An 11,515-nucleotide genomic window follows, 5' to 3' on the forward strand; every position below is an offset into this window, starting at 1 on the left:
TCTGTATATTATTATTATTATGCATTTTTCTGAGCCATTGGAGGTAGGTTAGAGGCCAACTTTTGACTTTTTGCAATCAGATGTGTGGCAAATGATACCTTGTCGGGGCTTGATTAGTATTTTCTTGATCACCCATGATACTGATCATTAGCCACGTTTGTCTCTCCGTGATTTAGTATGTAGTGGGTGGCTTCTCCCTTATGGATCCTGAAAGTGAGTCTGTGTGCTGGAAGAAATACACAGCTGGCCAGTAACTTGTTAAATAACCTTCCACGCGGACCTCTTTGCATTTCTGTTTGCCTTGTTTTTATATACAAGGAAATGCTACATGTCCTATGTCCCTTGGTGTCACTCCCAAGGATTGGATAAGGTGACAGAGGCATAGGGACCATTGGTCTTTACAGACACTCTCCTGGTGCTCTGATTTTACCTCTGTTTGGCCTGGCTCACCTTCCCCCAATTGGTGGCACCCTTCCGCAGGTAAAATTCTTACCTCCCTTCTAGACTGCCCTCTCACCAGGAGCCCAGTCTTGCCATCCCTATTATATTCCATCAGCACCTAGTTGTATGTGGTGTATAGTAGATGCTCAATTGATATTCGTTCAGTGCATTGGTGTATATTTCTTAAATGTTAATATTTCTTAATTATAATTACATTTAATATGTTATATAATATATTATATGTAATACATTCACATGGCTCAAACACTTTTAAAAGGTATCAGTGAAAAATCTCCCCAACTCTCTTAAACTTTGGAAAATAGTATTGCATTATTTTGTAATGCTAGATCTACTCACAGTCCACGACCCCCCACGAGATATCTTACAGAAACTCATGCATGTATACACTCATAAGAACATTCATAACAGCACTTTTTTTTTTTTTTTAAAGAGAGAGGGAGGGAGGGAGGAAGAGAGAGGTCATGCTCTTATTTATTTATTTATTTGGTTGTGCCGGGTCTTAGTTGTGGCTGGTGGGCTCCTTAATTGTGGCTTGTGGGCTCCTTAGTTGAGGCTTGCCAGCTCCTTAGTTGTGGCACGTGGGTTCCTTAGTTGTGGCATGCATGTAGGATCTAGTTCCCTGACCAGGGATCGAACCCGGGCCCCCTGCATTGGGAACTCGGAGTCTAACCACTGTGCCACCAGGGAAGTACCCAGCACTGTTCTTTTTTTTTTTTTTTTAATTTTATTTTTTGCTGCGTTGAGTCTGTGTTGCTGCACGCGGGCTTTTCTCTGGTTGTGGCGAGCGGGGGCTACTCTTCGTTGAGGTGCGTGGACTTCTCATTGTGGTGGGTTCTCTTGTTGTGGAGCACGGGCTCTAGGCGCTTCAGTAGTTGTGGCACATGGGCTCAGTAGTTGCCCAGCACTGTTCTTAATAGCGAAAATCTGGCGGGGGGCGGGGAAAACAAATTTCCACTGACATTAGAAGGAATAAATTATGATGTGTTTTTTTTTTTTTTTTTTTTTTATGATGTGTTTATGATGAGAAAGAACTCAGTACAATGATATCCCAAAAAAAAGGTTGAACCTTGCAATGTTAAGTGACAGAATCAAGGCACAAAGGAATATACGTGTTTGTATGCTTGCAGCCTTATCTGGTTCTAAAACAGGCAAAATGGAATTGTATTGTTTGTTTAGGAACATACGCATCAGCGGTAAAACTGTAAAGAACAGACAAGACATTATTTTCATACAAGTCAGGATAGTGATTACCTCTTGAGGAGAGAGGAGAATTTGTGATGGGGAAGGAGCCAGTGAGGAGCTTCTGGGGGCCTATCATTGGTTTCTTTTTTTAACTTGGTGACTGTTACCTGGGTGTGGGCGTTATAGTTATTCGTGAAAGTAGACATATTTTATGAACTTTTCTATATGTAGTTCACACCAAAATATAAACCAAAAGTTTCCCTGCCTTTTCTCTCTGGCCTCCAGCTACCCTTCTCAGAGGCAACCAGTGTGTGTGTGTGTGTGTGTGTGTGTGTGTGTGTCTCTATCTACCTTCGCTCACACATATATTTTATATATAGATATATATGGTTGTTTATTTTGTTTTTTATGAAATGCAACTAGTAGGAAATATGTAACTTTGAAGTAAAAAAAAAAAAGAGGAGCAGCCCATAAAGATGTGAGCTATACTTACTGCCCAGTTATTTTTCACTCAGCAGGTGGTCACTATGTGGTCTCCCTACCCCACCTGCCACTCACTTAATCTAGCACCTGCTGTGCATGGGAGTGGGGCCGAAAACTTTATTTCATTCAGTTCAGTTCTCCAACAACCCAGGAGGTGCAGGTCCTGTTATTCCCATTTTACAGAGAAGGGAACAGGCTGTTGTGCCTTTGTTTTGGGGCTTCCTTCAGCATCACATTGATGGTGCTGAGACCCCACCAAGAGCTGTGTCAAGGGCGGTCCGCCAGTACCCCAGTCCTGATGTGCTCTGACAGCCCCCTTTCTCGTTCCAGGTGGCTCTGTGTACCCAAGTGGCCCTGGGAATGGAGCACCTGTCCAACAACCGCTTCGTGCACAAGGACCTGGCCGCTCGAAACTGCCTGGTCAGCGCTCAGAGACAGGTGAAGGTGTCGGCCCTGGGGCTCAGCAAGGACGTGTACAACAGGTAGGGGGCACAGGTGGAGTGGGCGAGGGGCAGAGGGCAGACAGAGCTGGTGGGGGGGTGGGAAAGGGCTTAGTCCAAAGCTGAAGGCCCCTGGAGGGGCAGAACCTTCCCACCCTCTCCCAAGGGTGCAGTAGGCGTCCCAGCCAGTGGACCACAGCTCCCTCATCTTACACATTTTCTCTAGTGATAAAAAAATTATAAACCTTTTTCAAAAGTAACTAGTCACACTTTATATAGAATTTAACTATTCATATGGTTCTCTCTGTAACTTCCTGAATTCAGTAGTTATTCTTAAGGCTAAGACTTAAAGCTCAGCACCCATAGCCAGAGATCGCGCTGGAATATACATTACCTAGTGCCTCCGGGAACTTCCCCTCGAGTCATCCCAGTTTTGACTCACCCTGGTTTGTCTGACTGTTGCTTTAGTCATGATTGGGTTATCACTAGTAAAGCTCTTTAAGATTTCTTTCCATTTAACGTGTTCATTTTTCACACTTTTAAACTAATATAGAAAGTATGTATGATTATTAGCTTTTAAATATTGACATTAGGCGAAGTCTGATTCTTAAGGGAATTTTTTAACCGTCAGACCCCATGTGGATGCCTCCAGATTTCATCCAGTATACAACCCCCCACCCCACCCCTTGCTAAGCAAAAATGTTTCCAATTTCCCTGAATGCCTTGATACAGAAAATCTGGGCTGTAGCTTGGGTATGAGACCCAGACCTGGGATGAGGTGGGATCCCAGGCTGTGCCCCTCACCCCCCCACCCCCATGCCTGTGTGTCCTCTTGTCCCACAGTGAGTACTACCACTTCCGCCAGGCCTGGGTGCCGCTGCGCTGGATGTCCCCTGAGGCCATCCTGGAGGGCGACTTCTCCACCAAGTCTGATGTCTGGGCCTTCGGCGTGCTGATGTGGGAAGTGTTCACTCACGGGGAAATGCCCCACGGAGGGCAGGCAGACGACGAAGTGCTGGCAGGTAGGCAGCTCTGTTTCCGAGAGACAGTTCCAGATGTTCTCTAGGTGAAGAGCTTGCTCAGGGTCCCGGGGCCAGTTCAGCCCCCGCCCTCCTCTCTCAGGGCTGGTATCAGCACGTACATGGATATGGCCACTCCACTTGTTAGATTACCGAAATACCTTCATACTGGTTGGTAAATAGCCCTTGTCCCCAGCGTTCACTCCAGCTACTCTGGTGCCTGCCTATTGACCCCACTTCAGCCCCTGTGTATTGGCTGCTTCTTGTGCTGCTTGGACCCTGCCCCTGCCAGCCAGAGAGAGCTGGGATCAGGGGAGTCCTCCCCTTTGCTTGCAAGATGCTTTCTATAAACTCCCTGAATCCTTGCTCATCCACACTGGCCAGTGTCCCTCAGAGTCTCCCTCACGTGGCTGCCTGTGGGAACTGCAGGCTCCACAGAGTATTGGACAGGTGGTTAAATATTTTGACTAACCCTCTTCCCACCGTCTTTCTGCAGACTTGCAGGCTGGGAAGGCCAGACTCCCGCAGCCTGAGGGCTGCCCTTCCAAGCTCTACCGGCTGATGCAGCGCTGCTGGGCCCTCAGCCCCAAGGACCGGCCCTCCTTCAGCGAGATCGCCAACACCCTGGGAGACAACCCCGCGGATAACAAGCCGTGAGGAGGGAGCCCAGGCAGGCTGTGCCTCAGGATGGCGTGGGCAGGGAAGGACCTCCTGAGGGGTGCCCACAGCATGATGGGCAAGATCCTGGTCCTCTTGGGCCCTAGGGGCCCCGCCCGGGCACCACAGGCACTGCTGAGGTCAGGCAGGGCCTGGGCTTTCTTCCTCTTCCTCACCCTCAGCCCTTGGGGAGGCTGATTTGGACCCAGACTGGGTGACTGGGGCTTTGGGCTGGGCAGCTTTCTCTACCACCCCTTCCCCTATCAGGGGAAGTGTGGGTGCCTCAGGTAAACCCAATTTCTGGCCTGGGTCTCCTCCCCTCCACCAGGTCCAGTTCTGCCACTCACCTGCCAACTTCATTGGGGGGGGGGGCTAGGCTGGAGGTGAGCTGGCTTCAAGGGGAGTTCCTTTATATACTCAAGTCCTGGATTGTTCTGGCCTCTGGGGACCACTTTGGGGTCTGCACTGGGATCATGGAGGACCCAGCCAGCAAGTCCCCCCCCACCCCCACCCCGCCATGGACATGTGCACGCTGACCCAGACCTGCGCCTCCTACCCACCCTTCTCTCCTTTTCTCATCCTAAGTGCCTGGCAGATGAAGGAGTTTTCAGGAGCTTTTGACACTATATAACCCGCCCTTTTTGTATGCACCGTGGGCGGCTTTTGTATGTAATTGCAGCGTGGGGTGGGAGGGCATGGGACGTAGGGGTGGGTGCTGGAGGAGATGGAACAGTGGGCCACCCCTGCCTCACACCTTTATTGTTGTTGTTGTTGTTTGTTTGTTTGTTTTGGTTTTTTTTTACACTCGCTGCTCTCAATAAAGAAGCCTTTTTTACAACCTGCTTCTGATGCTCATTCCCTACTTTTTGCCCATAAATGATGTGCCTTCTTCCCTCGCTTATCAGAAGGAGCCATGTCCCTTCCCGGAGTCTTGGGGGGTGCTTGGGCAGGGATAACTGGCAGACACTGGTCCTTCTCTCTGGTTTGTGGAGCAGTTGAATACTTTTTTTTTTTTTTGGCCACACTGCGTGGCTTGCGGGGTCTTAGTTCCCCAACCAGGGATTGAAGCCGGGCCACAGCAGTGAAAACACGGAGTCCTAACCACTGGACTGCCAGGGAGTTTCCTCCTAGGGAAGTTGAGAATGTGGGTTCAGAGGAGGTGAGGCCACCTCTTGTTCATGTGACCCTGTGTTGCTCTTTGATGCCAACTAATTATTCTCTGCTGGCTGGCCTGGTACTCACACTCAGGTATTGAGCATAGAAGTGTGAGGAGGGAACTAGTTAGAGTGGGATTGGAGAAGGAGTTAGTGACAGATTCAGGTCTCTGAATCCCTTTAAGACTCTAGGAAGGTGATGGAGGAGATAAGGCTGAGCAGAGATGCGCTTAATGCCTCACTGCTCCAGGGCTTTCAGCCCTCAGCTGGTTTGATTCCTGCCTCTTCATTACCTAGACCTTGTGTCATCAGTTACACTCTACCATATCGTAACTTCAGCATGGTTCCCCATCCTAAAGAGATAAGTCCTGATCTCTGGAATTGCTCTAGTTCCTTCTTTTCCTCACCAAATTTCTCAGTAATGAAAAGAACAGCTAATATTTATTAAATACTTGCTCTGTATCAGTCACTTTGCTAAGCACTTAGCATGCATTATCTTATTGAACTTCTGTGACCACTCTGTTAGCCAGATATTATTGTTCCCATTTCACAGATTAGGAAACCAAGGCTCAGGGAGGTCAGGTAGTTTCCCTAAGGTTGCACAAATGGTAAGTGAGCCACTGTTGTAGATATACAGTGTAGTACATCCCTCAGGTGTGTTGGAGTGTAAAAAAACAAAAACAAACACAAGAAAAACCCATAAGAACAATTTCTCTAGAGCAGTGCTTTTCAAATTGTGGGTTGTAACCATCATTTTAAAAATATGAAACAATAAAAATACTATCTGAGTACATTGTATACCTTATGGGTAAGTATTGTTTTACAAAATTTTATTATATTTGATATGTGTTTGGGTATGTTAGCTTATGTCAACTATGGGGGTGGTGCTGCGGCATAAAAACCCCAAATCTCACAACAACAATTTATTTTTCTCACAGATCTGCAAGTTGGTGAGGTTTGGCTGATCTTGGCTGGACTTAGCTGAGTTCAGGCGGGCTTGGCACCAGGTGGTAGGTCTGGTTTGGGTCTACTCTGCTGGCCCCCAGAGCATGCTCTCATGCAGTAGCAGGAGCACAAGAAGTCCCACCAGATCATGCCAGCACATTTAAAAGCGTCGGTCTATTAACATTTTATCAGCCAAAGCAAGTCACATGTCAAAACCCAACATCAGCACTAGTAGGATGTGACTGCAAAGGATGTGGATATCTTATTCCAACACAGGGTGTAAAAATGGGATACAATAATTGAATTCACTCGATGTTGTGATGTAAAAATTATTTCCTCCTGTGGGATGCACTCAGAAGTACTGGGAAGGCAGTACTGTAGAAGGTCATTTATCACTAAGCCTCTTCTTAGAGGCATCAAGGAAGATGCCTGGTCTTCCTTGACCACTCTGCAGTGGCTAACACTGCTGGCCACATCTGCCTTTTCAAATTCTCCTCTCTTGCCTTTGGTGATGGTACGCCATATCCACCTTCTCTGACCAGGCCTTCTCCATCCCTGGTTGTGGCTTCCTTCTTCTGCCTGCCCCAGAGATGGCTGTTCCACTGGCTTCTGTCCTTGGCCTTCCTCTCTCGACATTCTCACCCTCAGGAATCTTATCTTACCTCATGTGACTTTAACTGGCCCTTCAGTGTGGACAGTTCCCAAAGCATTAGCTCCAGTTCCAGCCTCTACCTCAAGCTTCAGACTCACACTCCCCTTTTTCTACAGGACATTTCTCTCTACCTGTTTCCCTGGGCCCAAACTGAACTTACCTCTCTCCCAAACCTGTTCTTTAAGCCAAGTTCCCTGTTCCCATTATTGGTGGAGAATAGTCACCCTTACTTAGAATCTCAACCCATCATGAGCCCTCTTCTCTGTGCACCCCCTTCCCATGCAGGCCATCACCAAGATCCATTTATTCTACCTCTGCCCTGTTTCTATCTTTGGTTATTTATTTATTTATTTATTTATTTATTTTTGGCTGTGTTGGGTCTTCGTTTCTGTGCGAGGGCTTTCTCTAGTTGTGGCAAGCGGGGGCCACTCTTCATCGCGGTGTGCGGGCCTCTCACCGTCGCGGCCTCTCTTGTTGCGGAGCACAAGCTCCAGACGCGCAGGCTCAGTAGTTGTGGCTTACGGGCCTAGTTGCTCCACAGCATGTGGGATCCTCCCAGACCAGGGCCCGAACCCGTGTTCCCTGCATTGGCAGGCAGATGCTCAACCACTGCGCCACCAGGGAAGCCCTTTGCTTAATTTTAAGAGAAAAATTTTCGCATAGAAGTAATACTGATCATGGAAGAAGTCAAGTGGTGCAGACTTGCATAAAGCAAAAAATACATTCCTCTGGAAGGAACACACCCAAGCTCATTCTACAAGACCACTATCACCCTGATACCAAAACCAGACAAAGATTTCACAAAAGAAGAAAATTACAGGCCAACATCACTGATGAACATAGACACAAAAATCCTCAAGAAAATACTAGCAAACAGAATCCAGCAACACATTAAAACTATCATATACCATGATCAAGTGGGATTTATCCAAGGGATGCAAGGATTCTTCAATATACGCAAACCAATCAATGTGATACACCATATTAACAAATTGAAGAATAAAAACCATGTGATCATCTCAATAGATGCAGAAAAAGCTTTTGACAAAATTTAACACCGTTTTATTATTAAAAACTCTCCAGATAGTGGACACAGAGGGAAACTACCTCAACATAATAAAGGCCATATATGACAAACCCACAGCAAACATCATTCTCAAAGGTGAAAAACTGAAAGCATTTCCTCTAAGATCAGGAACAAGACAAGAATGTCCACTTTTGCCACTATTATTCCACATAGTTCTGGAAGTCCTAGCCATGGCAATCAGAGAAGAAAAAGAAATAAAAGGAATCCAAAAAATGAACTTATTTGCAAAGCAGAAATAGAGACACAGATGTAGAGAACAAACTCATGGATACTAAGGGCGGAAGAGGGGGGTGGGATGAATTTGGAGATTGGGATTGACATATATACACTACTATGTATAAAACAGATAACTAATGAGAACCTACTGTATAGCACAGGGAATTCTACTCAATGCTCTCTGGTAACCTAAATGGGAAAGAACTCTTAAAAAAGAAGGGATAGGGCTTCCCTGGTGGCGCAGTGGTTGAGGGTCTGCCTGCCGATGCAGGGGACACGGGTTCGTGCCCCGGTCCGGGAGGATCCCGCATGCCGCGGAGTGGCTGGGCCCGTGGGCCATGGCCGCTGGGCCTGCGCGTCCGGAGCCTGTGCTCTGCAACGGGAGAGGCCACAACAGTGAGAGGCCGGCGTACCGCAAAAAAAGAAAAAAAGAAGGGATATATTTTTACGTATAACTGATTCACATTACTGTACAGCAGAAATTAACACGACATCGTAAAGCAACTATACGCCAGTAAAAATTAAACACGTTCCTCTTGTCTGATGGGAAGCACGATGAGTGTTTGCAGTGTGGCTTTTCCTGAAATTTCCTGGGCACACTGACTCATGACCTTTCCATTCCCCCTAATGCTGCCATCACCATTGAGACCTCTTTTCTTCTATGTGAAGTTAAGAATCCCTGTGTAGAATTCTGCTCAATCTTATGTGGCAGCCTGGGTGGGAGGGGAGTCTGGGGGAGAATGGATATGTGTATATGTATGGCTGAGTCATTTTGCTGTGCACCTGAAACTATCACAACGTTGTTAATTGGTTATTTCCCAATGAAAACAGTTTTAGAGTGTTACAAATTTTTTTTTTTTTTTTTTTTTTGGTGATAGCAATTTTTTTAAAAGCAATCTTGGACTTCCCTGGTGTCGCAGTGGTTAAGAATCCACCTGCCAATGCAGGGGACAAGGGTTCGAGCCCTGGTCCGGGAAGATCCCACATGCCACAGAGCACCTAAGCCCGCGCACCACAGCTACTGAATCTGCACTCTAGAGCCCGAGAGCCACAACTACTGAAGCCCATGTGCCACAACTACTGTAGCCCGCGGCCTAGAGCCCGTGCTCCACAACAAAAGAAGCCACCGCAATGAGAGGCCTGCGCACTGCAACGAAGATTAGCCCCCGCTCGCTGCAACTAGAGAAAGCCCGCATGCAGCCACAAAGACCCAACACAGCCAAAAAATAAATTAATTTTTTAAAAAAGTAATAAATTTTTGTTCCGATTTTATTTGGGTGATAAAAATCAGGAGAAAGAAAGTTCAGGGTGGGAATGGTGCAGAATGAGGGGATCTGGCTGAAATTCTGATGCCCTTCTGGAGGTCCTTCATGGTCTGGATGGACAGGGGGCTACTGCAATTGAGGCCTTATCGGAGAAGCACCAAACTCACATTCCAGGGAGGCCAGGCAGGGGACTTATCTGAGTTCAGTGGGCTGTGCAGAGTCTATAGTGAACCTGGGAGCAGATGCCTCTTCTCTGGCCACCATTCAACTCTGCTCCATAATATTGGGCTCCTGCAGGCGTGTAGGCCCGGGGTTGCTAAAAATTCCAATTTTTTGAGAGAGGCCAGATAATCAGATTTCTATGTAAAATCTCCTGATTTTAAAATATTCTATGGTCCAAAGAAGACACACCTATGAGCCAGTTTTTGATTGTAACTATCCACGTCAGCAGTGTTGCTTCCTGAACCTGCAGTAATGTGGTGTGGGTGGGGTGGTGCCCCCTTCCCCCCGCCGGTGATAAAGGGCTGTGAAGGAGCTGTGGCACTAATGCTGCCGTGCAATTGCCCTGGGGTTCGGTGAACTGGGAGAGACGGCAGCCTCTGTGAAGGGAAGCTGAGTACTTTTGTCATCCTGGACCCCCTTCCCTGCAGACGTGGCAGATGGCTGTCATCCTCTGCTGAGTGGAGTGCCACCACTTAGGGCTGTCCGCCCTGCGTGTCTAAAGTAGGTTTTTCAAATGGAAAAGTCTTTAGAAGCCAGGCAAGAATGAACCCCAACGGCTGTGATTTTGACTGTGCGGCTTAGACAAATCCCAAGCAAACGTTTGTGGCCCCTGAAGCCCGTCTGGAACCTATTTATCTATTTGACCTGTTCTTCCTCTTGAGCTAACACATTCCATATGTTTAACTACCTGTTGTGCAGAGTAAATTAGGAAGAGAGGAAAAAAAAAACCTCTTTAGAAAACTATTGGGAAAGCGGGGAGAGGAGGGCTCTTAATTCCTGTATTTAGGGGTTTGATGAACAAGCCATGTTTTTAGTATGTATGTGTATATGCATATATACACACATGATATCTCACAAATCACTTGAACATACTTTATTTCAGTATTTTTCAGTCTTTGGATTGCGATTCACAGCAAGAAATGCATTTGACGTTGTCATCCAGTATACACACACTGAATCATATGAAACACAGTATCCTACCCTCTTGACCTATAAAATGGCAATTTTTTACGGTTCAAACTAAAAATAATGCAAAGAAAAGTTTTATGCAACAATATTTACTCTTGTCTCTTTTTTTTGAGAGCCATTACTTTATTAATTTAAATGCTGGTTGCAGTATACTAAATTGATTTCACTATCACTACCACTTTATTCACAACTGACTGCTTTATTTAATCTTCATAACAATTTTTAAGGCAGGAATCATCACCCTCTGCCATCCCCTTAAACACAAGAGGCTGTTTATCCTAGGGACAAGGTGATTAACTCCCTAACCACTTACACCACCACTGAACTTTATATCTCATCTAATCTTTTTGAGGACCTCATACCGACAATGAGTAATGTGGAGTTTGGAGAGGTCAAAAACTTGTTTCCAGGCACAGGGCTGGGAAGAGGCAGCTTCCAGATTTTAATAATTTCTGTAATAGTAAAGCTCAAGCTATTTTCACTGCCTTGGAGCTAAGAGCCAGACCCAGACCCTGAACCTGGGTTTTGCAGCACTCCACTTTTTTTTTTCCCTCCTATGGGCTTCGCTTGGCTTTCAAAAGAAGGGCGCGCGCGCGCGCGTGTGTGTGTGTGTGTGTGTGTGTGTGTGTGTGTGTGTGACGCATGCACTTGCTTGCTTGAACTTTCTGTCCGGCTACACTTTTTCCCAGGCCTTTGCACTGGTTGAGGGGTGGGCTTTATCCCCGCGACCACCCCCTCCCCCAGCCCAGGCCGCAGCTGGAA

At 46.8% G+C, this 11,515-nt stretch overlaps 1 protein-coding gene across 1 annotated transcript in view; it reads left to right on the forward strand.

The window, feature by feature from the left end:
- PTK7 (protein tyrosine kinase 7 (inactive)) overlaps window positions 1–5,085 on the forward strand; it is a 60,560-nt gene extending 55,475 nt beyond the window's left edge. The window contains exons 18-20 of the mRNA XM_032650467.1: window positions 2,458–2,609; window positions 3,411–3,589; window positions 4,083–5,085. Coding sequence (XP_032506358.1) covers window positions 2,458–2,609; window positions 3,411–3,589; window positions 4,083–4,243 — 492 coding nt within the window. The 3' untranslated portion in view covers window positions 4,244–5,085. The remainder of the gene's footprint in view (window positions 1–2,457; window positions 2,610–3,410; window positions 3,590–4,082) is intronic.
- Window positions 5,086–11,515: the final 6,430 nt, after the last annotated feature.

This window comes from Phocoena sinus, chromosome 11, assembly GCF_008692025.1.
Source record: "Phocoena sinus isolate mPhoSin1 chromosome 11, mPhoSin1.pri, whole genome shotgun sequence".
Classification (NCBI taxonomy): Eukaryota; Metazoa; Chordata; class Mammalia; order Artiodactyla; family Phocoenidae; genus Phocoena; species Phocoena sinus.